General features: G+C 50.0%; 15 protein-coding genes across 15 annotated transcripts; 7 read left to right on the plus strand and 8 right to left on the minus strand.

Moving 5' to 3' along the window:
• Positions 1–282: 282 nt before the first annotated feature.
• On the plus strand, positions 283–1,080 carry N7525_000114 (lumazine synthase RIB4; the record flags this gene model as incomplete). The annotated part of the gene is made up of 3 exons (XM_061211474.1): positions 283–325; positions 384–549; positions 681–1,080. 3 exons carry the CDS (start codon positions 283–285, stop codon positions 1,078–1,080), a joined length of 609 nt encoding a protein of 202 aa, XP_061070700.1.
• Positions 1,081–1,267: 187 nt separating this feature from the next.
• On the minus strand, positions 1,268–2,467 carry N7525_000115 (proteasome core particle subunit alpha 7; the record flags this gene model as incomplete). Its single annotated transcript, XM_061211475.1, has 5 exons — positions 1,268–1,594; positions 1,658–1,984; positions 2,102–2,260; positions 2,329–2,394; positions 2,465–2,467. 5 exons carry the CDS (start codon positions 2,465–2,467, stop codon positions 1,268–1,270), a joined length of 882 nt encoding a protein of 293 aa, XP_061070701.1.
• A 616-nt stretch (positions 2,468–3,083) lies between these two features.
• Positions 3,084–3,888, plus strand: N7525_000116 (uncharacterized protein; the record flags this gene model as incomplete). The annotated part of the gene is made up of 2 exons (XM_002560063.1): positions 3,084–3,182; positions 3,244–3,888. 2 exons carry the CDS (start codon positions 3,084–3,086, stop codon positions 3,886–3,888), a joined length of 744 nt encoding a protein of 247 aa, XP_002560109.1.
• Positions 3,889–4,485: 597 nt separating this feature from the next.
• N7525_000117 (mating alpha-pheromone PpgA) lies at positions 4,486–4,821 on the minus strand (the record flags this gene model as incomplete). Its single annotated transcript, XM_002560064.1, has 1 exon — positions 4,486–4,821. The coding sequence occupies one exon, from the start codon at positions 4,819–4,821 to the stop codon at positions 4,486–4,488; it is 336 nt and encodes a 111-aa protein (XP_002560110.1).
• Positions 4,822–5,645: 824 nt separating this feature from the next.
• Positions 5,646–7,100, plus strand: N7525_000118 (isocitrate dehydrogenase (NAD(+)) IDH1; the record flags this gene model as incomplete). Its single annotated transcript, XM_002560065.1, has 5 exons — positions 5,646–5,675; positions 5,797–5,854; positions 5,915–5,989; positions 6,057–6,960; positions 7,013–7,100. The coding sequence occupies 5 exons, from the start codon at positions 5,646–5,648 to the stop codon at positions 7,098–7,100; spliced, it is 1,155 nt and encodes a 384-aa protein (XP_002560111.1).
• Positions 7,101–7,664: 564 nt separating this feature from the next.
• Positions 7,665–8,586, minus strand: N7525_000119 (18S rRNA methyltransferase BUD23; the record flags this gene model as incomplete). Its single annotated transcript, XM_002560066.1, has 2 exons — positions 7,665–8,484; positions 8,564–8,586. 2 exons carry the CDS (start codon positions 8,584–8,586, stop codon positions 7,665–7,667), a joined length of 843 nt encoding a protein of 280 aa, XP_002560112.1.
• Positions 8,587–8,794: 208 nt separating this feature from the next.
• N7525_000120 (uncharacterized protein) lies at positions 8,795–9,540 on the plus strand (the record flags this gene model as incomplete). Its single annotated transcript, XM_002560067.1, has 2 exons — positions 8,795–8,864; positions 8,924–9,540. 2 exons carry the CDS (start codon positions 8,795–8,797, stop codon positions 9,538–9,540), a joined length of 687 nt encoding a protein of 228 aa, XP_002560113.1.
• Positions 9,541–10,090: 550 nt separating this feature from the next.
• Positions 10,091–14,228, minus strand: N7525_000121 (GTPase-activating protein BEM3; the record flags this gene model as incomplete). Its single annotated transcript, XM_002560068.2, has 3 exons — positions 10,091–10,116; positions 10,176–10,781; positions 10,835–14,228. 3 exons carry the CDS (start codon positions 14,226–14,228, stop codon positions 10,091–10,093), a joined length of 4,026 nt encoding a protein of 1,341 aa, XP_002560114.2.
• Positions 14,229–15,104: 876 nt separating this feature from the next.
• Positions 15,105–17,295, minus strand: N7525_000122 (mitochondrial distribution and morphology protein; the record flags this gene model as incomplete). Its single annotated transcript, XM_002560069.1, has 3 exons — positions 15,105–15,236; positions 15,294–16,495; positions 16,548–17,295. The coding sequence occupies 3 exons, from the start codon at positions 17,293–17,295 to the stop codon at positions 15,105–15,107; spliced, it is 2,082 nt and encodes a 693-aa protein (XP_002560115.1).
• A 273-nt stretch (positions 17,296–17,568) lies between these two features.
• Positions 17,569–18,441, plus strand: N7525_000123 (pre-rRNA-processing protein PNO1; the record flags this gene model as incomplete). The annotated part of the gene is made up of 3 exons (XM_002560070.1): positions 17,569–17,638; positions 17,692–18,332; positions 18,385–18,441. The coding sequence occupies 3 exons, from the start codon at positions 17,569–17,571 to the stop codon at positions 18,439–18,441; spliced, it is 768 nt and encodes a 255-aa protein (XP_002560116.1).
• Positions 18,442–18,669: 228 nt separating this feature from the next.
• On the minus strand, positions 18,670–19,503 carry prs3 (proteasome core particle subunit beta 6; the record flags this gene model as incomplete). Its single annotated transcript, XM_002560071.1, has 2 exons — positions 18,670–19,357; positions 19,412–19,503. The coding sequence occupies 2 exons, from the start codon at positions 19,501–19,503 to the stop codon at positions 18,670–18,672; spliced, it is 780 nt and encodes a 259-aa protein (XP_002560117.1).
• A 351-nt stretch (positions 19,504–19,854) lies between these two features.
• N7525_000125 (HCNGP domain-containing protein) lies at positions 19,855–20,668 on the plus strand (the record flags this gene model as incomplete). The annotated part of the gene is made up of 3 exons (XM_002560072.1): positions 19,855–19,929; positions 19,984–20,032; positions 20,115–20,668. 3 exons carry the CDS (start codon positions 19,855–19,857, stop codon positions 20,666–20,668), a joined length of 678 nt encoding a protein of 225 aa, XP_002560118.1.
• A 433-nt stretch (positions 20,669–21,101) lies between these two features.
• N7525_000126 (uncharacterized protein) lies at positions 21,102–21,785 on the minus strand (the record flags this gene model as incomplete). Its single annotated transcript, XM_002560073.1, has 1 exon — positions 21,102–21,785. One exon carries the CDS (start codon positions 21,783–21,785, stop codon positions 21,102–21,104), a length of 684 nt encoding a protein of 227 aa, XP_002560119.1.
• A 487-nt stretch (positions 21,786–22,272) lies between these two features.
• On the plus strand, positions 22,273–23,180 carry pre4 (proteasome core particle subunit beta 7; the record flags this gene model as incomplete). The annotated part of the gene is made up of 3 exons (XM_002560074.1): positions 22,273–22,302; positions 22,355–22,502; positions 22,576–23,180. 3 exons carry the CDS (start codon positions 22,273–22,275, stop codon positions 23,178–23,180), a joined length of 783 nt encoding a protein of 260 aa, XP_002560120.1.
• Positions 23,181–23,362: 182 nt separating this feature from the next.
• Positions 23,363–24,444, minus strand: N7525_000128 (fumarylacetoacetate hydrolase family protein; the record flags this gene model as incomplete). Its single annotated transcript, XM_002560075.1, has 3 exons — positions 23,363–23,495; positions 23,559–24,280; positions 24,430–24,444. 3 exons carry the CDS (start codon positions 24,442–24,444, stop codon positions 23,363–23,365), a joined length of 870 nt encoding a protein of 289 aa, XP_002560121.1.
• Positions 24,445–25,022: the final 578 nt, after the last annotated feature.

A 25,022-nucleotide genomic window follows, 5' to 3' on the forward strand; every position in this document is an offset into this window, starting at 1 on the left:
AGAAAAAATACCCTTTTACGATCCCACTGCCTACTATACTAGTATTGTTTACCATTAAGAGTCTGTGTCCTTGTATGTTGTATAAACCAAATTGACCGCTCCATCCCATTGGCGCTTAATTGCCGTGGGTGATGACATTCCGCCCCCCACCAAATGCGGGACCGAGGGATTTCACCCCTCGAGCTCTTCCGATTCATAAACACTTGTGTCAGGTTCAATTCTCCCAACCCCCAAGGAAACAACATCATCTTCCTTTTCTCGGACCAATCAAGTCTTAACAAAATGACTACTATCAAAGGCCCCGGCGCTGCCCAGACCCACGATGGTAAAGGCAAACAACAGCCCTTGGAGAGACGCCCCAGCTAATACCGATTCGACAACAGGCTCTGGACTCCGCGTCGCGATTGTGCACGCCAGATGGAACACAGTGATCATCGACCAACTGGTAGCAGGAGCGAAGAAGAACCTCCTAGCAGCCGGCGTGCTGGAGGAGAACATCACAGTCCAGACAGTTCCCGGCAGCTACGAGCTGCCTCTCGCAGTGCAACGGTGAGTGCGGGGATGATATCACACATGCCATACCACATACTATATACTACATACCGTGTACACACGTACTGTATACTGTGTACTGTATCTATATCCATACATATGTAGCTTTAACTAACACCACCTCGCAGCCTCTACGCCGCCTCCCAGCTCCAGGCCAACTCCTCCGTCCAAGGCATCAGTGCCACAGACCTCCTGTCCTCGCCCACCGCCGAAGTGACCGGCTCTGCCAACGCCGCAAGCCCGAAGAAACCCTTCGACGCTATCATTGCCATTGGCGTCCTCATCAAGGGCGCTACTATGCACTTTGAATACATCGCTGACGCGGTCAGCCACGGACTCATGCGTGTCCAGCTTGATGCGGGCGTTCCGGTCATCTTTGGGTTGCTCACTGTTCTCACGGAAGAACAGGGCTTGGAACGGGCTGGTCTTGGAAATAGTGGGATGCACAACCACGGTGAGGACTGGGGAAGTGCTGCTGTGGAGCTGGGTCTTAAGAGGAGGGATTGGGCTGAGGGCAAGATTTTGTAATTCTTGCGATAACTTGGCACATATCTATTGGATCTTTTGAGGGCTACGACGGAACCCTCTAACATGTTTGGTGTGGCTTTTTGGTACTTAAACAACTTGGTCCTTGGTAGATTATCTTTTCGTTGGAGTAAGAAAGGAAACACCTTCACAGAACCATAATTCTTTGGGAGCATAATCTATTACATGTTCACTCTTCCATCTGTTCGCCTTCACCCTTATCCTCCTCTTCTTCATCGTCCCCTTCCAGAGCTCGCTTTGCTGCTTTCTCTGCTTCCTCAAGGATTTCCTTGGGCACTTCCTCGTGGCGGCCCTTGGTAGGTCCATCGACCGAGCTGATCCACGTCATCTCGAGCTCGAATTCCTTGTCCTTGCTGTCCTCATGAGCAACGTAGATAATGCGAGCAGCTTCCTTCACACCATCTGCCAAAGACAGATTTCCCGAGCTGAGGTCTAGTTTCTCGAGTTCAGCCTTGGCGGCCTGTCGTCCCTTGCCAGTAGCAGCACCGTAGTAGCCCTACACCATTCTTGTCAGCATATCTATCCACTCACACCCACACGCAGACAAGTCACAACGTACCCAATACAATCCACTAGGCTCAATCATGTATAGACCAGGACCTCCAGCCTTGGCACCCTCAACCTTTCCACCAGAGCCGGACTTGGGTCCATTGCCAACCTGTCCATCAACTGGAAGCTCCGCCTCGGTATCCCACCCACCAACAATAGCAGTTACACCGAAGGGCCGTACGCTGGAGTAGAGCGTATACGCCTGCACGTACCCACCCAAGCGATTGGCAATTGCAGAAGTCGGAATGGGGCCTTTGTATGTGCTTCTCCAGGAGGAAGCCTCATCTCTAGCTCTGGAAACGAAGTGACGACCGTCGGGGACGAGTCCAGCGGATACCTGCATAGAAAGAAGCCAGATTAGCAACGGGGTATTTCGAAGCCTTCCACGACAGCATGGTTTCGATGAAAACGCATTGCGTTGGGAAGTGATAGGGCAAGGGAAACGGGGTCTCACAATTCCAACATGGCGATCGACTGTCGCGATTCTCTTGTTCGCGCCTGGCTTTAGGAGTTTGCTCGTGATGATCTTCTCCACTGCCAGCACTACACCATCCTTGCATCTGATGCCGACAGCGGTGCCTCCGTTCTCAACTGCCTTGACAGCATACTCGACCTAGATGGTATGGTCAGCAGCGTGAAGCTGGATATGGCTCATTCATGAGCTGGGATGTGTTTGGGTACCTGGAAATTCCGGCCGTCTGGCGAGAACACCGAGTTGGAGAGATCGTAGCCTGTGCCAATTGACGTCTAAAGAATCATCCTGTTAGCTTGATTGGGATACAACATAACACATTGTGTAGATCCGAAGCTGACTGACCATGGTCTTGGTGAGGATGCGATGCGGTGAGGTTCAAGAACAACAGACGTCACCGTGGGCCGATCGAAAGAGTTAATCTGTATATTGGACAGATAAGGGAAGAGAATGGCCGGTTTGGAGGGGGAGTGTGGATAGGTAGGGTGAGGTTGGAAGCTCTGGGGATGATAACGTAGGTTCCTAGGCTAAGCAGTGACGCTGTCGCGTCACGGGGTTGCCTGGCAGAGCTTCCAATCACATGACCGCGAGATACCTAATCGGTACTTCGATTTGTATCTCTTCTCTACCCACTTGCCAGGTACTCTTTTCGTATCTTGTGGTATTGGGTATATTGTGGACACCATAAACACACTATAGCATATTATGGGCTCATTAATGGGTATATCATAGACATAATACGCAGTATATCATTTTAAACATCTCCTAGTGGCCACTCGGGACCGCAGCCCAACCGAACAAGAACTTGGGCATCTTTGCCCCTCGATCCAAATAAAAGACACAACTTCATAACTTTCTTCTCATATCCAGTTTTACAGGGAACAAACATTCGAATCGGGTTTCGACGTTCTCCATTTATTCGATATTGTTGATATTGTTGATCTATACAGAAATCGACCCCTCCATGTCTTCCTCGATACTACATCAGTGCCCGCAGTGCGGGCACGTCTCCGATATCTCAAATGCACTTGCAGCTTTCATCGAGAACCCTCACTGTAAACAGGTAGATTATGCTCGTTCTCATCGTGTTGTTCCAAGGAACCTGACCAGGAGCCTATATATAGTGCGGCATGTCTGCATCCGAAAGCGACTCGAAAGTACAAGACGAACTTTCCGCTCTGTTTGATACGCAAATGAGTATGACGCAGCTGCATCCTACTCCTAGAGAAACCACCGTACCATCTCAAGTGCCAGAAATTGCATACAGCATTACCCAACACTACCATCACTCGGCCCACAGAGTTGCCCAGCAAACAAACCAACCTTCAAGCATTGATCTCCTGAGACATCACGGTCTTGATCCAAGTGCCCTTACTTCGCAGCAGATTGCGCTCTTTGAAAACGCCGATGCAGAGCAGAAAGAACGGTTGCTCCAAACATGGCAGCTCTACTCGCAACTTGGAAAGGAAGCCAGTGCCCCTGCTGCGGACTTTGCTATGCAGGATTCTGCCATGGATGACAGTGGGGATATGAATGCCTATGTTGATGCTGAGCCGTACATGGTATCTGGCTACGAGAATGTTGCTGATCGAGCCTCTCATATCCCGAAAGAGCCCACCACTGGTGAAACCTACGTTGGCTCAAAGGACCCGGTGTATCAAGGTCCGCAATGGTGGGAGCTGACAAAAGCTGGTCCGATGGAATCAAACTATGGCGCATTTGAAGAGATGAGACGATATTACCCTAGCTGTGGTGTATACCACTGGTAGTGTCATATTATGTCTATCGGGACGAATTCATTGTATATATTTCTATTATTCTTGTTCTTGTCTTTCCCGTGCCTCTATATGCCTCGACTAGTATAAAGAATACATACCAACTATATTCCAAAGGCTCCCCCCTCAGCTTAAGGAATATCTAAAGAGATGTCCCAAATGAAAGCCGAATTTAGCGCTACCTAGACTGACTGAAACAAATTATCTTTTGGGGATTCTGAATCGAAATATTGTGTCAAAAGGGGATGGAATTCTTTGATTCTAGATACGTATTTCTCTGGGAATGATCCATCAACCCCCACAATTCAATGCTAGTTTAAATCAAAAATCCATGCCATGATTAACGGTGAAGACAAAAGAGTGTTAGCCATTGGCATTCTCGTAAAGCAATCCATCATATCCAACCATGCTTCCATAAGCTTCATATCGAAAAAGTAGCCGATGGTGTCGTGCATACCGGTAATTGAAAAGGGAGCTACCGAGCAATCTCTATCGATACACGCAACACCACGGTGCTCAAAGTAAAGGAGACACTGGGAAAAGTCAGTCGATTGATTCCATGCATAGGATAGATCAAACGGTAGCATACCTTTACTCGTCATCCTCTTCCTCGAGAGCAGCGAAGGCACGAGCGAGAGCATCGCTGGTACGCTTGACCTCATCGACGGCATCGGCGGCACGCTTGGCCTTGTAGCAACCCTGACCGATGTGGCCACACCACTTCTGAAGGACAAGGGGCAAGCCTCCGGCCATGGCCTCGGCGAGAGCATCAGCAGAGCGCTTGACGTCGAGGGAGGCATCGGTGGTTCGCTTGCAGCCCTGGCCAATGTGGCCACACCACTTGGGGAGGGTCTCGCTGGGAGCAAGAGCCGCGGCCTGGACGGTGCCAGCGGCGATAACGGCGACGACGACGGAGGTGAACTTCATCTTGATGGTTGGAGGAGAAACCGGGGGTTTGAAATTGGCAAGTTGGTTTGAAGATTGAAGGACAGATACTGAGAAAGCTCGATGATGGAGATGTCTGGAGAAAAGAAATTGAGACAGCGAACTGCAACGAGGTTTATATATTCGTGAAGATCAGTATCATCGCTCATCGCTTGTTCAATGGACTCGTTCATTGAGAAGAGCATGGTTGGACATGAGCTCGAAGAACTGGTTGCTCTGAATAGAGGCATGTGGTTCTGTATAGGGTTCTGAATAGTGTTCTTTGTCGACATCAGCCTGAATAAAGGTACTGCTCGAGATCGGCAGTTCTCAATAGGAATCTTATTGACCGACGTCAGTGTGCCACTCCAATAAGGACCTCAGGTCTCGTATAGAGAGGGTCTAGGGCAAGCCATCCTGTCGAATGCTTTGACGGACAAGTCGGCTAATAAACCAAGTTAATTGAGCTGGAGTATATTAGTCAAGATGGTAGATATATTTCTTTGGTCGATTTGACCACGATCTCCGGGGTATGACATATTCGAGGACCCGAAGAGGATATGAATAAGAATTGACGAAAGAAATGTAGTTTCCGAGGGGTAAAATGAATAAGAATGTAAGTTTCATTGTCTCATTGTTTGGAAGTTGAACGGAGGCACCTCAAGAGACCCTCAGAGACCTCAGAGATAAGATCGGGCCGGCGCTAACCAGAACTCGCTCGCCGAGCCCATCCGGAGCCTTTTTTTCCCGTTTTCATTCCCTTTCTCCCAACCCCCCTCTCCCTTTTGGTGATTCGTGATTCTTCCCCTTTGTTTAAATCTTCCAAAATGTTCTCCAGAACGGCACAGCCTGCCCGGGTAAGTCTTTCCATTTTTCTTTTTTGCTTTTTCCCGTGTTTCCGCGTCTCCCGTGACTTCAATCCTTTCCAATGCAGTTGGGAGTTGGGGGCTTTCGCTAATCTGTCCTTGCTCTCTATAGACTCTGCTCCGCAGCGCTTCCGCAGCTTCGTCTCTCGGTCGCTCTATTCCCGCCAGAAGTACGCCCATTGATCTCTCCTGCCTCGAATTCAACACCCCCCGCTAACGAATTTGCGCAGCCTTTGCCAGTGTTCAGTCGGACATCTTCAAGCCCACCAAGTATGGTGGCAAGTACACTGTGACCCTCATCCCTGGTATGCTTCTCATATTTTGCGCCTTCTCTGCTTGTATGGCGCATGCTCTGGACTAACATCCGACAAGGTGACGGTATCGGTGCTGAGGTCGCCGAATCGGTCAAGACCATCTTCAAGGCCGATAACGTTCCCATTGAGTGGGAGCAGGTCGATGTTAGCGGTGTTGACGCCGGTAACAAGCACTCCGAGGAGCTTTTCCGCGAGTCCCTGGCTTCCCTGAAGCGCAACAAGCTCGGTCTGAAGGGTATCCTCCACACTCCTATTGAGCGCTCGGGCCACCAATCCTTCAACGTTGCCCTGCGTCAGGAGCTGGACATCTACGCCTCCATCTCTCTGATCAAGAACATCCCCGGCTACGAGACTCGCCACAAGAATGTCGACCTCTGCATCATCCGTGAGAACACCGAGGGAGAGTACTCCGGCCTCGAGCACCAGTCCGTCAACGGTGTTGTCGAGTCCCTGAAGATCATCACCCGCGCCAAGTCCGAGCGTATCGCCAAGTTCGCTTTCAGCTTCGCCCTTGCCAACAACCGCAAGAAGGTTACCTGCATTCACAAGGCCAACATCATGAAGTTGGCCGATGGTCTCTTCCGCAGCACATTCCACAAGGTCGCTGAGGACTACCCCACCCTGGAGGTGAACGACATGATTGTGGACAACGCTTCCATGCAGGCCGTCTCCCGCCCCCAGCAGTTCGACGTTATGGTCATGCCTAACCTTTACGGTGGCATTCTGTCCAACGTGGGTGCTGCCCTCGTTGGAGGACCTGGTCTTGTTCCCGGTTGCAACATGGGCCGTGACGTTGCTGTCTTCGAGCCTGGTTGCCGTCACGTCGGTCTTGACATCAAGGGCAAGGACCAGGCTAACCCCAGTGCTATGATCCTGTCTGGCTCCATGCTCCTGCGCCACCTTGGTCTCGATGACCACGCCAACCGCATTTCCAAGGCTGTCTACGATGTTATCGGTGAAGGGTGAGTGGACACTAATACCGTTGTGAAAAATGACCATGCTAACTCCTTTTAGCCGCACTATGACCCGCGATATGGGTGGTCAGGCTACCACTCACGAGTTCACCCGGGCTGTTTTGGACAAGATGGAGGCGTCTCTGTAAATTTTGGAATCCCGCGCGCTCCAATATACCTACCGCTACGATTGAGGATGCCTGCTGATTCTTGGTGTTCTGCACCTGAATTGGTCGGCGAGGTCCTCATTTGATGTATTATCTTTTCAATTTAGCTCGAAACGTTCCCCGCAAGTTATAGCAATAGACATTTTTTCTTTTGTGATCATAACGTGGACATTCATTGCATTAGTAGTTGGGTATAAACATCGAGGCCATGTGTCTTCAACGGGCCAACTTCATATCACGGTGCCCAGATGGTAAAGAGCTCAACCTCCCAATCCTCCAACCCGTTGCGAGGTCTCTAATAGACATCTCATCAACTAACTTGATCCGAGTCGAACATGTAGCTGATCCATGAGCATCCCCCAACAAGACTATGTGACCAAATTCCGACCCAGGCGCATGGATAACGCCCAAGGGAATGCACATACACAGACAGAATGTGCAAGGTACATACTTGAGGGAGAAAGACTTGAACACTCTTTCCATCCAGGCTTTTCTCCTTTTTTTGTTTCTCTTGATTGAATCCACCAAAGACAAAAAGCAGTTCAATCAGAAAGCGATTCGTCGTTTGCGGCCAGTGTATTTCGAGCTAGCCTTGACGACCTTGCCCTTCTTCGCCATCTGCTCCTTCTTGTGCAAAATCCAAGCCTTATCTCCCTTCCTCGGGGGCCCACGAGCATTATTGATCTCCGCAGCCTTCCTCCGAGCATCCAAGACACTGACATCATCCATGCCATTCACAACACCAGTAATATCACCAGTAAGACCACCACCACCGACCGTGAGAACCAGATACAACTTGCTGCTCTTAGTCCCCGGATCATCTTCAAGGATACCGGCACCAAAGCCCGCTTTGATAGCAGCACCACTGATCATACTCCGCTGGACATCATTTTTCGGGTAGAACTGACACACCGCACGACCACCACGACGAAGGCTGGCATACAGACCTTCGAAGAAGCGTCGCAGCCGACCTTCAGCAGTGACATCGCTAGTTTCCGCATTGCACAGCCACTGGATTGCACTGATGCTGATTGCGGCGTCGAATGTGCCCGGTCGGAAGGGGACGCCCTGTCCGATGTCTGCGAGGAATAGATCGCCTTCCACTTCGCGTTGTAAAGCCACGTCCAGCATGCTGGGTGAGATGTCCATGCCGATCCAGGTGTGTGGGCCGCCTTCTTCGGGGGTCACTTCGGAGAGCATTTCGCCGGAGAGACCGGAGCCGCAGCCGAGATCGAGGATGAAGGATGGGGATTTTAGGTCGAGGAGTTCCAGTGCGCGACTGGTCATGTTGGCTTGGATGTTGCGGATTCGCGAGGACTTTGTATACTTTCGCGATTCATTGTCGTTATAGAACAGGTCCGGAGGGCTGGAGTTTTCAAGATGGGGAGATTAGTTCTTTTTTGTTTCTTCTTCAAGATCACTGGAGTAGGGTCAGACTGGCATACAGGATATCTTCAGGGCGCGACATGGTGTGTGGTATTGAATGTGCAAGTTGCGTAAGTTGAAGTTTGGAAATTCATTAAATTATTTTTGGTGGTGCTGCCTGAGGCATCTGTACCCCAAAACGTCCACGTTCTCCGATTGCATCTTGAATCTCTCTCTCTCTGAGGCTGATTGCCTCTTGCATTACTTTTCAACACTACCGTTGTTCCAAAGCTCTGTCTTCACCGGAAATCATGTGGATTCTACCGCTAGTCGGTTATTTCGGGGTGGTTGTCGGGTTTGCCTTTCTCACCTTGTCCATAGGTATGGAGCGACATGGGATCCTCACGGGAAAGGAAAAAGGCTGACTTTTAAAACCCCAGCTTCGGGACTATACTATCTATCTGAGCTTGTGGAAGAACACACGGTTCTTGCCCGCCGTCTGTTGACCCGTCTGATCTACGGCATCGCCGGGATACAAGTTCTGCTTATGATAATTGACCGTTTCCCTGTGTCATTGTCTCTGCTGAGCATTGCTTCGCACATGGTCTACGCCAGCAATCTGCGCCGATTCCCCATCGTGAAACTATCCGACCCTCTTTTCATCCTCTCCTGCCTTCTAGTTGGTCTCAACCACTGGCTATGGTTCCGCCATTTCTCGAAGCCTTTGCCTACGTCGAACAACTGGCGTCAGCCGTATGGAGTCAATTACGATGAGATGCCTTCTTTCTCCGAAGTGGCTTCATACTTTGGCCTGTGCGTCTGGCTCGTTCCATTCGCTCTGTTTGTTAGCTTGAGTGCGGGGGAAAATGTGTTGCCAAGCATGGGCTCTGAGTATGCCACCGGGGAACGTGCCAAACCCACTGGCCTAGGTCCCTCTGATGGCAAGTCCAAGAACAAGGGAATGGCCAAGGCCTTGGTGGATGGTGTCCGAGATTGGACAAGGGAGACCGGTGAACTCATGGGGTTCTGGAGAGGAGAAAGTACAAGACGATTCTGAGTGAGCGAAGCCACGGTAATTGATATTACATATAGATGAAATGAGATTTGCATTCCGCCGTCACATATCGTGTAAATGGTAAAAAAATAAACCGGCAAAGCGTGCCTCCATATCGCGTAACCGGGGGCCACCAAATTTCCAGATAAATAAGAGTAAATAGTAATGTATGGACATCGGACATCGGATATCGAGCCATAGTGGAAGCGCTGAAATATGGGGGTAAGAAATGAAGAGACGAATAAAAGGAAAAAGAGATGAAGAGATGACGAGAAAGAAAAAAAGAAGGGGGTATAACGACGGTCAAGGTGGCTGACCATGGCATGGGAACTCTCAACTCCAAGATGGACCATCAAATTTGGTGTACCGCATCTTGATTACCATTATCATTAAAACATTCCCTCGCGACTTTGCTGAGATTGCCAAGTGGGTTAAAGTCATCATTCTGCGTGCAAGTCGTAATTTTGCCGGACAAGAGTGGCATGACCACTGGGTCCAGAATCAGAAAGGCGCGGAAAAAAAGAGAAGAGACCGGTGAGAATCGAATCATAATTCACTTGCCCTGGTAGAAGGAAGGATCTTTATGGACAGTATACGTTAGTAAAGGCCGTGAGGATCTTCTCATGCTTGGGTCTCACCTTCCATAAAGAGCATTGAACTCTCCCGTCGCTTCGTCTTCGCTGAGCGAGTGTCTTCCGAGTTAGGCCCCAACATGCCATTCAAAGAAGAATACGAAGCGCCGGCACCCGGAGGTTGGTTGTACTGCTCATGTCTGGAAGACGTCGGTTGGTCATAGCTAGGTTGCATTGGGGTAAAACCAGTGTCGTGGTGTGTTCTGGGGCCATCGGAAGGACCGTTCACATCGCCAGTGGTTCGGAACGATGTCTGCTGGTACGAAGGTGTAGGAAGATCCGAGAACATTTGATGACGCGGGGAACGAATATCATCGGCTGAGAGTGTGTTTTCAACTGTCAGTTCCGTAGGCGGCTTGGCAAAGCTGGAATCAGTATCGCCAAAGATACTGTCGTAGTCCGTGAGGAACATCGAGAAGACTGGTGCCGGGATATTGAGAGTTGGAGCGAAGACAATGCCCACGTTCCTGACCGTCATCTTGTTTACATCGGCATTGTTCACAATCTCGATCAAGAATTGCGATAGAGCCCGTAGCAATGCGAGATTAGGCCTGGGCAATCTATGTACCAAAGAGTTGAAGGCAGCGACCTTCTTTTGGCGGTCGTCAAGTTCTTTTCGGTTGGGTTAGCAGAAGAAAAGAATGCAGCACCGAAAGTGTACATACCAAGAACACGAAGGAAATCCAAATGGAGCTCCCGGGTCAAAACTGTTGTCGGAAGCTCTCGAAGGTATTGCTTGAAGAGAGAAGCCACAGCATGAATGTCGTAATACTGATCTCCAGACACGAAATCAACATCACCTTCAGTGTTGAACCGTTCTTTCAATGCTTTGATCACCACGTTGGAACCGCTTAAGCGGAAGATTCCTTCCTCCAAAGCGGCTTCCTTGGCATGGAGATACTCAATACAGCGATAAACCACTGCCGGCAGCTCCACATCAATGCCTGGCGGTCCACAGTCTTGTACGGCCTCTGCTAAGGGTATACCAAATACAGGTCTAACAGGACCTGTCCTCTCAACAGGGTTGCTTGCTACTGCTGTGTCGTTGCTGGCCTGAGCGGCAAGGTCGAACGAGGACCTAGTACGGAAACCCCAGATACTGCGCTTCTTTTCTTTCGTCGATGTCTTTGCCTTGTTGCCCCAGGCTTCCACGTCTTGAATGACTGTGCCGTTTGTGGGCCTAGATATCAGTCTGGGAGACTGCAATGCTTGATCGGAAGAAGACATGGCCATGTCCTTGAATTCTGTCGACAAAGCCGCCGGAAGACGTGGGGATCGGGGAGCTTGCTCAAGAGTGGAACCAATAGTGGGAGGATCAGCTTGCACTGCGTCGTCAAAGCTGAACCCCTGGACGGAAACCCCTATATCCTGGTCGGGACTATCAACTCCTCGACCAGATCGCTTGCTTCCGTTGTTCAACTTTTTAGACTTGCTCTCGGCTGCGGAGACTGGTTGCTTTTGCTGTGTTTGGAATTCATCTTGAGATGGAGCCTGGCTTTTCGAAGACACACTCCCACGTCCCTCATTCTCGGAAGAAGCACTCTCAACATATTCCATGAGAGCATCAACCCAGGTATCGCGCTCCTCATCGCTCTCGGCGCAAAGAACATGCCTAACAAGTGCCGATGAATCTTTTTTCTTCGGTTCCAAAACCAAAAACGCATGTCGATACTGGTTGTCAGAGTCTTCGTCGGTCCCAGAAGCTGAAGTATTCTCGGTCGATTTCGGCGATTGCTTGCCGATCTGGGCATGATGAAGTTTTATAGTACCCATGTGTGGACCACCGGGAGATTCGTAGTATCTGAGTTCAGGTCCATCAAGAACAAAATATCTCGCTTTCCAGCCACCAAAGTTCTTGCCTCGTTTGGTCAAGTAACCTTCCTTTCGGGGCTTTCCATCTGGACCACGTGGCATATCGGGCCTTGCCTGGGCGATACCTTTCAGCAGACTTGTCTCGTCGTCTCGAGGCTCGATGGCATCACTTGTCAGGAATTGGCAGATAGCTAAAGCAGCATTCTCATCCATTGGCGTGTCCAAAAGTTTGTCGAAGTACGCATTCAGTGCGGCACGTCTCAAGTCAACCTTAGCAGGGGAGTGTCCGCTGAAAATACTTCTATCTGGTAATTTCCCAGGGAACGGAGAAGATTGTCGGACTTTTTGATCCAGCTGTGGCAAAGCACCAATGACCTTTTCAACCCGCCATAGCTCTGACATCTCTGATCGCAGGATCACACTGAGAGTAAAGACAGGCTCCTCGTCCAGGGGCTTGGACGCCATGTAGCTATTCCGGGAAGGACGAAGCCGCGACGAAGACACTCTGACTTGAACTAGAGGAAGGGCATTCGGGGGCAAAAGCAGGCCCTGGTATTCATCTGACATCAATCCTCGGTATATTTGGTTGTCTGGAAAATTTGGAGATCTCGGGCTGTCAATCATGACCGTGGGATCAATTGATGGAATAGGACCATTGGGACGTCCTGAAGGGATGGGAGCAAATCCCGTGGGATGGTTGGCCATTCTTGGGGAAAGCGGAATTGGGGCCTGATGTCCGGATGCCATGGAAGTGGCCATGTCTCGTGGCATGCGAGGCATTGGGGAATTAATAGGTCGATCTTCTGGTCTCGGGCTCAAAGGCAGTCCAGGGCTCATGGGCATGGCAGCGATGGAGCGCCCATTAAAGGACGAAGCGGGAGGGGGCCGAGCGCCCAAAAGCGACCCCAGTGAATTAGAATCACCCACATTCGGCGGGGATCTCGTAGAAAGCTCCCTAGGGACCATTTCCGGGCTACACGTTGCTGTATCCCGGGAGGTGTGAGAGGATGATGTCTGGGACAGTCCCACAGAACCGGTCGATCCAAACATATCCTTCTGCAGCGCAGCTTCGCGGTCCTGGTCGTCCTGCTCTCTCGTCTTTCTCCGCCCGCGGTCGGCGCTGGGAATCCCATTTCTATTCTCGGAGTCGCCGTAATCAGAACCTGAATCGGTATCGGAAGCTGAGGATGCCCTTTTATTGTCTGCTTGGCGTAAATTTAGAGGAGCAGGCGGCGGTTTGCGACTTGGGTGTGGAAACCTGCTCTTTCCGTCTCCTACTGGAGATGGGATATCTGTGGCAGAGACTGGACTTGTGGTGTTTTCGAAGCCCCGCCGAGAAGCTTCAGATGGTGGGGCGATCGATGGCGGGTCAGGCTTGCGCGACGGTTTCTCTTTGTCACTGCTCGGCGCGGCCACGGAGGCCATGGGCTCGGCGACCGGCAATGGTGGAGCGTCTTGTATATCTTTAAGCTTCTTCCGATATTTATCCTTCTCTTGGAAAGCACGCTCTAGATCCTTGTTGAGGCCGAGGATTAGAGTCCTTTGTTTGTCAACCAATTTCCAAAGTTGTGCATTCTGAGAGGCCGCTTGATGTTTCTCTTTCAAGAGGTGCACAATCACAGCCTCGGCAGATCCAGCGGCATTGATGAGATTGTTAATGTCGGCTGGACTGAGCGCATTGACATCAAAGGTCGATCTCTGAGAATTGGAGGATAGGGATGAAATAGCGGAGTCAATCGATGAGGTCCGAGGCATGGTGCGATTGGGTGCACGATCTCCCGGCATCGAGTGTATAGAGCTGACGGAGGAAGAGGCAGATCGATCGGGTTCTGGCGCACGGGATTGTTTCGGTGTATTTCTTTCGCCAGGTTGGGCACTGGCATTCGCCGATTCCGTTCCTACCATTTCTGGTGATTGCGACAGACTCTGACCAGTGCTGAAGGGTGGCGCAGAGTAAGGTGCATTGGCCACGCGAGAGATTGGCGACCGATCCTGGGAAGAAGGGTTGGATTTCGGTGATAGAGGACTCTGGGATGATGTTGATCCGTCGACGCGGTACGACTGAGGCAGGGAACTTGTATGCAACGGGGAAGGTGCTATATGTCGAGAACCAGGAGCAGGTCCGGGGCGTTGATCAGATCGAGCTAAATAATCCCGCGGGATGAGGCCGTTATTGACTGGGTAGCTGGACTGATTCTTATATGAAGTTGGCGAGCTTTCATCATTCTCTCGCGGAACTTGCGACATGGCTGTAGGGATCGAGACTCATCAGAGGGGTCACGTTCGGGGGCGACACGAGGCGAAGACCCAGGGGGCGAAAGCGCGGAACCCCGGAAGCTTAAGCTTAAGCGCCAGGGAGGAAGAAAGGGGTATTCTTGACCGATCAACCAACTCGAAAGAAAACAACGGTGAACACACTCCCTGGTGGCACAGAGAATGGGAGTGGAGAGGGTGAGAGAGCTTAAGAAAGCGAAGTGGGGGGGAGGGAAAAAGGGGGTTTCGAGCTATGTTGTAATAAGAATAATAACCAACAATAACCAACAAGATAAATATAAAAGCAACGGGTATGGATAAACTCAGTACTTTTGAGAAAGAAAAGAGAAGAGGAAGTGAGGAAGATGATTTGAGATGTGTTGGTATGCAGAACTGATCCCTTTCAATCTCCCGGAGTTACCTAAGAGAGTAAGAGTATCGTGAGTATCGTGAGTATCATAGTATCATATGTATTCTGTTTCTTTCCAGTCTTTTCCAGTCTTTTCCTTTGCTTTTCTACATATTAAAAGTGCATCGCGTATAAAGAAATGGATATATGGACTATTTGTAGTACAAAGCCGCCCCGGCATTCGGCACAACTGTGGTGGAACCAGAGCGATATGAAAGTGATTGAGAACTACTAGAAGTTGCTGTGTATAATGTTTTGGATGTCCAGGGCGACCCCTGGAAATCGTCTCATACTTGGACAGTTGGACTGCTTTGATTTCTGTTTCCTATTTGGTTTGAGACGGATTCTATCGTGAAAAAATGACCTAGACTCCTGTAAATGCGACCGCAATGAGTATAATACAGACCAAATGAAAGAGAAGAGAAAAGGACGCCAGTCAAATGAGGTACAGAATAGTACAATTAGGCAATGTTGCCAGCCATGCCCATGAAAATAGCCTGGGCGGCCAGCTGAAGGGACCAAAACCCGACTTTCTTGAACCGCCTTTTCCGGGCTTGGTCATCCACGACATCTCGAGCAAAAGCATCGTAGGTCTGAAGAAGTTATCAGCAATGATCGGTATAGTAGGACACAAAAGAAAAGGTACTTACTGCAGCCGACAGGTCATCCATCAGGCCACTGTCAAAGACGGTCCAGCTTCCATCGAAATCTCCGACGCGCTTGACTAAGCGGCAATTGATGGGAATAAAGGTGCGCTTGGAGTTAATGTAGGCAACGATAGGACGGATCAGTGCGTTGTTGATGTAAGAAAGGTCCCGGGTGAAGATGGGCACTACAGCCCGAACGTTGTTGAGGTGCACGCGCAAATCCATGGCGAGGAAACGTCGATCCTCAGTCTCTGATTCTGGACTGGACGACGAAGATAGAGGCTCCGGGTAACGATTGGTGGTGACAGTGGTTTCCAACCGATCATAAAAATCGACCATCACCTTGGCCAAGCTCTCATCATTTTCTGCGGGTAACATGATGTCGGCCACAATATCTACAGTCCCTTCATGAATCCAAGAGAAAGGGCCCTCAACACCGCGGTTGAGATGGTCGATATTGAGTCCGTCGACTCGAATCCTATTATGTTTCTTCCACGGGCTTGGTTTGCCGTCTTCATCCACTTCGCTATCCTGCCGAATACCCGTAAATCCATGGGTTTGGCGAGCGTGGATTGTGAACAAAGAGTTGTCATAAGACCCAGACATCATGTTAGCAGAGAGGAAATCGTAGAAGAGCCATTGCTTCCGCAGCTGAGGGAGGTCGCATGAGAAGATGCTAACGGAGAAGGGACGGAAGTTGTCCGGTTGGTAAACGGTGACGAGCAGGTCATGCATCTTGAAAGAGTCGATTTCAAAGTCACCGGGAGTATGTTCATGTCGATAGGATTTAGGATCCAAGTCCTCCTCCGGCCAGTAAACATGGCGACGGTCGACGACACCCCGTATGCCTTTCACCTCAACATCATGCAGTGGGCCCTTTCCATTCAGCCATTTGGTAAATGATAATGTCACGTTGACCGTCTCGATCGACAGATCAAATTGTGTGTAGTTAGTATCTTCCTCTTCATCAGATACTACCTGGGAATCTTCGAGCCCAGTGTCACCTCGAGCTGCAGCCGCGGCTGCCGCAGACTTCGACGAGCCCTTACTGACATGACCGGCGCCTTGGCCTGGTCGTTTTGACACAAAGACATTCTTGAAGGTGATGACGCCATTTTTCCATTTTGGCACGATTGCAGATTCAAAAACAACCTTGACTCCAGAAGACTTGGTTAGATAGTTGCCTACCCACCCTGCCAATGTTTCTGTTCAAGCACATTAGTATCCAGGCCTTACTGCAACAAGAAGTGGACGTACCCTGAGCAAAGACTGTGTTGATTGCGAGGATCAGAAGCGAGAAGAAAGTGGTAGTTCCCACGACGACCCAGACGATGTGGCCCAGCAAAACCCACGAGAATAGGGCAGCAATCTCATCCAAATTGTAAGGACGAACACTTCTTATAGAGAACCACTTAAATCGTACTTTGAGGCGTGACCAGAACCCAGTTGCTGCGGCCAAGAGCTCCTCTTTGGTTGGCCGATGTAGGTGAGGCATATGTGGTAAGCGATCCATCAAGTGGCGGCTGTTCGTAGTTGATTGTTGAGTGTCTTGGGATAGTTTGGTTTGTGAATGTGTGGTGGATGTATCTTTGCCGGATTGGCCAAGGGTCTGGGGACGGTCATTTTCATTGCGTTCATGAGTGTCTTTAGAAGCTTGTTCCCCCCGTTGATGGCCGTCTGAGGTATGTAAAGTTCGCTTCCAGACATACTGGGCGGCAATTTTGGGAGAGGAGATGATGCATGATGCAGTTGTGTCCGCAGCAGTGGAAGTAGGCGAGACGCCGAGAACAAAGAAGCCACCAGAAGCGAATCTTTTAGTGAACCGGGCCGGTTTCGCTGGGAGTGTCGAAATACGCCGCGAGTGATTTGGAAGGGACGAATCGAGGAATAATCTTGAGGTATAAGCATCCGGGGCCGATACGCGATTCATTCGTATGCGACCAACAATTGGATTTGCTGTATCCCAGATATGGGCGTACAGCCGGCGTCCCAGATTGGCAGACATCTTTGTCTTTACATACTGGACATGAATGAGAAACTTGACAGCAAGGTAGGACAGGCACACTGTATTATGAACAGCAGTTGACCTGTTGACAAGAAGCTTCCAAACTTGCGAGAGTTGCGAGGAACCGGAATGAAATCATCGGAGTTTGTCATGTTTGCATCAAAAAATTCCCTTCCGCCCACACTTCATTTTTCCGTGAGGGGGGAACTGATTAAATTTTGCGATAACAGATTTTATGAAGGAAAAAAAAAACTTCATTCTTTAATCAACACAATGTCGGCCCCTACAGCTATTCGCCAGTCAGAGCAGCCCCTAGGGGTTCAGCCTGAGACCATCTCTCATGGTTAGTATTCGATCTGATCTGCAAAATTCCTCTTCATAGCTGACAATCAATAGATCAAGATGATGAAGTTTTGATCGATGTTCAAGCCACGAACGAGGACGCTCCGATTAACCCCGTCGCTGAGACTGCCGGGGACAGCGAAATGCGCATCGACGAGGAAGGTCGCCCTGTCTTCACCCCGGCCAAAGACGTGGCTACCGCGTATCGGATCGAAACACGAAAAGTGCCTGTCCCACCGCACCGTATGACCCCGCTTAAAGCGAGCTGGGCCAAGATCTGCCCTCCTATCGTCGAGCACCTCAAGTTGCAAGTGCGAATGAACATCAAAAGCCGATCAGTCGAATTGCGAACCTCCAAGTTTACCAACGATGTGGGAGCTCTGCAAAAAGGTGCTGATTTCGTCAAGGCCTTCACTCTTGGCTTCGATCTCGACGATGCGATTGCCCTTCTCCGACTTGATGATCTGTACATCCAAACCTTCGAGATCAAGGATGTGAAGACTCTGAACGGAGAACATCTTGGTCGTGCTATTGGACGTATTGCGGGCAAGGATGGAAAGACCAAGTTTGCCATCGAAAACGCCAGTCGGACACGAGTGGTACTTGCAGACCAGAAGATTCACATTCTGGGTGGATTCAAGAACATTCACATTGCCCGAGAGGCGATTGTCAGCTTGATTTTGGGTAGCCCTCCGGTAAGTCCTGGTCGTATAAACCTGAAAAGGAATCCTTCTAACAAAAAAATAGGGCAAGGTTTATGGCAACCTTCGAACCGTCGCCTCGCGAATGAAGGAACGCTTCTGATTCCACGACTCATTCATCTCATCCGGCATGGTGTGGGCGTTCAGGTGCATCAGGTTTTACGCTGTCTTCTCTTTTTCTTTTCCTTGACCTTAGAGGCATGACGACGTATAACGTAAAGATATCAATTCATGGAAATTTCATTCATCTCGATTATGTGTTTGTGATTAACTGATCACAAAAGAGCCCCGGCCCTGATAAGAAGGCCTCGATCTACCATGTTCCAATAGTCTAATCCTGCTTCAGGGCATGGAACACCTCCTCAATTCCTTCCCGGGTAACAATAACCAATTGCAAGCCATCGCCAACCTCGATATGTCTCTCTACGGCACTTGTAAAGGCATCCTTTACAAGCTTCGTGGCCGTTTCCTTGTCCAGAGGCTCAGCCTTTTTGGGAACAAGGGCATGTCCTTCTCCGCTTCCGGGGATGTATTGGTTCTTGGAGTTGACTTGGTTGTCCAGGAAAGGCATGATCAAGCTGGATGCCGCACCGGCAGCCCGGCACTGTTCCCGCTCGTAAGAGCCCACCGGGTCGTAGCTGTACAAAGCCCCCACGCCTTCCTCATCCAGACCAGCCAGAATAGCATGTACGTAGTACGGGAAGAATCGCTTCTCGTAGAGGATCGTCGACAATCGCTGTGCACATGCTCCCACTGACATGGATTTCCCATGTTGGTACTTGTACATCCTCACCATGGTGTCCAGCTTTTCCTTGAGAGCATTTCCATCGGCGGCAAAACCGACAACAGAAAGAATGATATTAGCTCCCTCGCCGGTCTCATCATCACCGCCGATCTTGAAGACTTTGGGGACCATGCGAGAGTTGATATTGTAGCCTGATGTGGAACGGGTGTCGCCGGCGAGGATAGCGAAATCAGCACCCGTGATACCGAGGGTGGAACCGCCATTATCGGTGTAACTAGCGTAACAATTAGCCAATGTTACTGCTTGGTTTGGTCAAGTCGTTCCTTACGGGTAAAACGAGTGTTGTTTGACATTAGCGGATGTTGGCTCAGAGAAGGAGTATCCGATAGTCCCAGAGTGGTTACCCATGAGCGACGTCATCTTCGGAGAGATAGAGCTTTATTTCAAGAAAATATCACCACGGCAGTCTGATAGGAAAATTTAAAGTGTTGGATGTAAAAGATTCTTGAGATTGGGGAGTTCTGGAAGATGGAGAGCAAAGAAGCTGGGTGTCTGACGCGATGCGGTAGCTGCCTTTTGATTAGGTAAGAAGTCCAAGCTCCCCGAGAGCCCTGGAGGGCTCGATATATACTCTCGCTGCCTCGTTTATTCCTGGACGTTAAGTTGTCATACTCTGATTCGAAAGAAAGATTGCTCATACCTTGGAGCTTATTCTGCTGTCTTGATCTCCTTCAGTCTCGACACTTCTACTTGGACACAAACTGCGGCGTGATGCTTGGTCTTGGTGACTATGAGAGCAGCAGTGAGGGAGAGGCAGAGCGCAAGGGTCATTCACCCAGCTCTCAGGTATTTTGAGCCCCGAAAGAGCAGCATCAGGAGCTGCTAACCCCGAAGCAACAGCGCAACAAGGATATTCCACCTATAGCCTCGCAAGCTGGCCAGAACGAAGGTAACATGCCTCTTAATACTCCGGATCTTAACCCTCCGGGGGACCAGTAAGCTCCAAGTATTGGCGCTGACAATTTACCCAGGTCGTAAACCATCTCTCCATCAACCAAAAGAGACACGCTCTCATGTTGCGAGCGATTCAGTCCCAGAAGGACCCGTCCTTGGCCCCGCTGCTATCGACATGGCGCCCCTCTCGGAGGACAAGCATTCGACAAGTGGACGCTCATCTCCCTTCTCGGCTTCGCGAAGTCTCGTTCAAGACCTCACTCTCCCTCCCGTTCCCAATCTAGACATCCCACCATCACCTCCCGGGTCTCCTAACCCAGCCGCAAACGCGAAATTCGAGCATTTCCTCTCGCTCAAAAAGCAAGGCGTCCACTTCAACTCAAAACTGGCCTGCTCGTCGTCGCTCAAGAATCCAAGCTTGCTGAAGAAGATGATGAAACATGCTGGGATTAATGAGCAATCACAATACGACACATCGCTGCCAGCCGATCTATGGAATCCCTCCGATCTGCCCAAATGGGGTTTCAAGGAAGAGCTCCTGAGGACTCAGCAAGATTTCCGTAAACAATCGGAGGAGAAAAAGGCATCGGGCCAGCGAAGCTCGGTTGATTTTGTCACTGGATCTGCTTGAGGATTCATTCAGCGGGAACCAGACCACGAAGACCGACCTTACAGTGTGCCAGCTCTCGGATGGTATGGCCGAACGACCTCGGGCATATCTTCTTTCGAGAAATGCGGACATTCCATATTATAACCCGAAAGGGCGGCTGGAGCACATTACCTGAATGCTTCGAATATTCAGTGACGCAGTAATTGCCTACCCTACATGGGAACTTCCGTTTTGGCATCCTAGGATTCAAGAAGAACTTCTCTATCTTCGCTCAAAATCCAAGACTATGTGCCCATCTCGGAGCAAAATACTGGTGGTACATCCAATGACTCTAAAAAGAGTCCTGGAAAGAGGATCAACAGTACGCTTTGATTGACATATTGACATAGCGCACACTTGGACTCGTGTATACTATCATACTTGTGGATCATACATTGCAACAATGACGCTTGTTTCAGCCTCCTCCTCCTCCTCCACCACCACCACCGGCTCTGTGTTTGCGCCGCTTCGCCTTCTCATACAAACTTAAACAAGTAACCAAAGCCATTCGATCAAAGTCCTCTCCGTATTCCACTCTAATTTGCAGTTTCCCACCTCTTTCTAGCCCCGCCGCACCTGAGAATACGGCCAGAAGCTGCTCGGTGTGCTCATCCACGAGCTTATAGTTCTGACCGGTCCATTTAGACGGTGCTGAATCTTCAACGCCAATGGTACGTGTTCGCTTCCACAGGAATGACCGCCTCCCACTCTGAGTTTGATCAGATTCGCATTGAACTGTCATTTCGAAGCGGTATTTCGGTTTGCGAATGAGTTCCTTGGTCATGTCCTCCCACTGGACGGCGTTCACATCGTCGGTGTTCCCAATGCCTATTTTGTAATCGCCGGACGACTTAGCAAATTTGGAGACGGCCACAATTGGACCTTTGCTGCTGGTACCAGCATGGAGAATAAGGTCGGGCTTGTTTGGGGTGAACTCAGATACTTCGCCGTAAAATAGAGGCTGGTTATCTGCTGAGTTGATGTCATAGTGTCGGCGGAAGAACTGATTGGTGATGTTATACACGCGCGAAGGGACATTGTCGTCAATGGGAGGGGCAGATGCCGTTGACCCAGCACGACTTGAGCCCGGGGAAGACATTAGATTTTCCAGAGATAAGTATAGATATTGAAAGGTTGTTAAACGGAGTGAGGTACTGCCGGGGGCCGCAGATCTATTTATTATGCGAGAGGTCCATAAGTTTTGAGGCGAAGCATGCTACCAAAGAAAGTCCCTCAGGAAGCGAATACGAGCACCAAATCAGGTTAGACGACAGTGCGTATGTTGTACATGTATTAAGACCTCGAGAGTAAACTTAGATACACAATTATAGTGTAACTAATTCTAGAGGGTCGTATTTAGTTAGTTAGTGGATAGTTAACTATATAACATAGTTGGTCGACATCCTCCGGGCTGGATGACCGCGAATCTTAGTCAGCCAAGCTCTCCGTCAGCTCGACTGCCTAAGATAGCTCCCCATCTATCGTCATCACTTTACTGTGCTATCCATCCGTTGTCTTCCCTCCTTGTCTGCAATATACCTCCCTTTTTTGAGCCCTCTTGAAGCTGCCATTCATCTTCATTCATTATGAACCACTTCCCTGAAGCTTGGGGCCGCGTATGTGGCACAACTTTCCCAGTCCTTGCTCTGTTGCTAACTATCCGTCCAGCCCAGGAACGATGTCTACGGTGCCTACGATCACTCATATTTGCAGACCTCAGGTCCTAAGGCCCATACCTCATCCCCTGCAGTGACGGGAACGTCAGTGGTGGGCGTCAAGTTTAATGGCGGAGTCGCTATAGCTACCGACAACCTGGGTATGCCATTCCATTATCCCGTTCGGTTTCCTTAGCATTGCCATCTGACATGATATGATTTGTATGAATATAGCCTCCTACGGATCCCTGGCTCGTTTCTCCGACGTGAAGCGTCTGCGTAATTTCGGCGATAAGGCAATGGTTGGCTTTGGCGGTGACGTTTCCGACATGCAATATCTCGACCGTCTCCTAGACTCCATGGATATCAAGGAGAACTACTCGCATCATGGCAACATGCTCAACGCCAAGAACCTGCACACGTACCTTGCAAAGGTTTTCTACAAACGACGCTCCGAGTTCAACCCGCTGTGGAACCACGTCCTTGTCGCAGGCTTTGATGGGCAAGGGGAGCCCTTCCTTAGCTCAGCAGATTTGCTCGGAACAACATTCTCTGCTCCTCACCTCGCTACTGGCTTCGGTGCTCATCTTGCGGTTCCGATCCTGCGCCGCAAGTTCCCCGAGGGTACCCCTCTTGAGCAAGTCAGCAAGGAAGATGCCGTCGAGGCCTTGAAGGAGTGCTTGAAGGTCCTGTTCTACCGCGATGCACGAAGTGCCGACAAGTACTCGATAGCTGTGATTACGAAGGATGGTATTGACCTGAAGGAGGATGAGCAGATTCAGGGTCAGAGCTGGGCCTTTGCCGAGAGAATCAGGGGATATGGCGCCCAGACTGCTTAGATCCTAATTTATGTTTTTCTTTTACATGTAATGCACACGGGACTACGGATGCAAAGATAATCTTTTGGGTCCAAATAACGATGATCAATTGCAAAGACTGAAACGTACAGGTAGTTATATACAACTTGAACCAGTGCCAACCCGTTCGCTGGTCTCAAGGCAAGTTCAACGGAAAAATAAATTTAGAGCTTCGAGCTGGGCTTGTCAAAGACCACCCGGTTGACACAGGACCCGACGCCCTCGAGCGACACCTCGACTTGATCGCCGTCCTTCAACCACAAAGCAGGCTTGCGGCCCATGCCCACACCCTGGGGTCTGTCAAACGGTCAGCCTATCAAATCCAAACGGCTATTTTCTTTCTCATCGGGATGTACTTACGTTCCAGTGAAGATGAGATCACCAGGCAAGAGCGTAGTTCCCTGAGACAGGAAAGCTATCGTCTTAGCCACTCCGAAGATCATATCCTTAGTCGAGGAAGACTGGACCGTCTGCCCATTCAACTTGGTCGAGATAGCCAGGTTATTCGGATCCGCAATGACACTGGAAGAAACAATGCCAGGACCAAACGGCGCCCATCCATCAAAGCCCTTACCCAGTCCCCACTGGCCTCCACCCCGCTTGATCTGCCAATCGCGGTGGGAAACATCGTTGCCGACAGCATAGCCCAGCACATAGTCCAGAGCCTTGCTCTCGGTGACATTAGTGGCCTCTTTGCCGATAACGGCGACCAGTTCACACTCGTAATCCAGACCCTCGCCCTCTTGGGCAAGTTGGGCCACGGGGATATCGTCTCCAGGTCCGGAAATCGAGGTGACGGGCTTGTAGAACAACACTGGATACTTGGGAATAGGCATGTTCGACTCTTTGGCGTGTTGTTCATAATTGAGACCCAGACATCGGACTGTGCCAATATCCTTACGCGCCAGGGGTGCGAGAAGCATTCTCACATCTGCAACCTGGTCGGTAATCCGGTGCTGGCCAAAGATGTCACCCTGGATGACTCTGGCCTTGGTGGCTTTGGCGATATCGCTCACTCCCGATGGAAGAAGGGCATCGCCGTAATATATTTGGCCATCCTTGGCCAGGAAGCGGATGAGGCGCTATATAGGGAATCAGCATATGTTGTTGCAATAGTACTTTCCATCACATGGTTGACCATATATATACACGCATATATATGCGTATGTATGTATATATATTGTTTTTGTCTATTTATTTGTATTCAAATATAGATTGATCTTCAACTCACAGTAAAAGTAGACATTGTGGAATCTGAAATATGGGGAAGTTGGAGGAAGTTCGAGGGGAAGCTGGGTCTGATATGATATCTCCACTCGGCCGGGAAAAGACCTCTTTTTCCTCAGAGCGGGAAACACACCCAGCTCCGTCCAATGATTTGCAGGCTTTTTCTCTCTTCATATTGAAGACAATGGCTAGACTCTCCGGTCTCCAGAGGGATGTTCTCTCTCTATACCGAAAATGCCTACGAGAGATCCGAAATAAGCCTGAAGTGGGTTCTATCGCCTCTCACCTCATCAACTGATACTTACTTACTTCATTGTAGGACTCCAGGATCAATTTCAAGAGATATGCCCGGTAAGACTATATCAATTGCCTATCTGTCTCTCTGCCTATTCCCCTGTCCTCTCCTTTCATTTCCTTTTTTCCTTTCCCGACGGCGTTCCCCCTAGATATCGGTACAATCCGGCTGAGACGGGACATCTACAGGGCAGAGTTCCAAAAGCATCTTTCGGTGAACAAGAAAGACTTTAGCACCATTGAATATCTCTTGCGCAAAGGCCATCGACAGCTCGAGTTGTATGCTACCCCGGGAATCCGCAA

Source organism: Penicillium rubens (assembly GCF_028828025.1).
Source record: "Penicillium rubens strain IBT 27055 chromosome Unknown utg000001l_segment0_segment0, whole genome shotgun sequence".
NCBI classification, from domain to species: domain Eukaryota; kingdom Fungi; phylum Ascomycota; class Eurotiomycetes; order Eurotiales; family Aspergillaceae; genus Penicillium; species Penicillium rubens.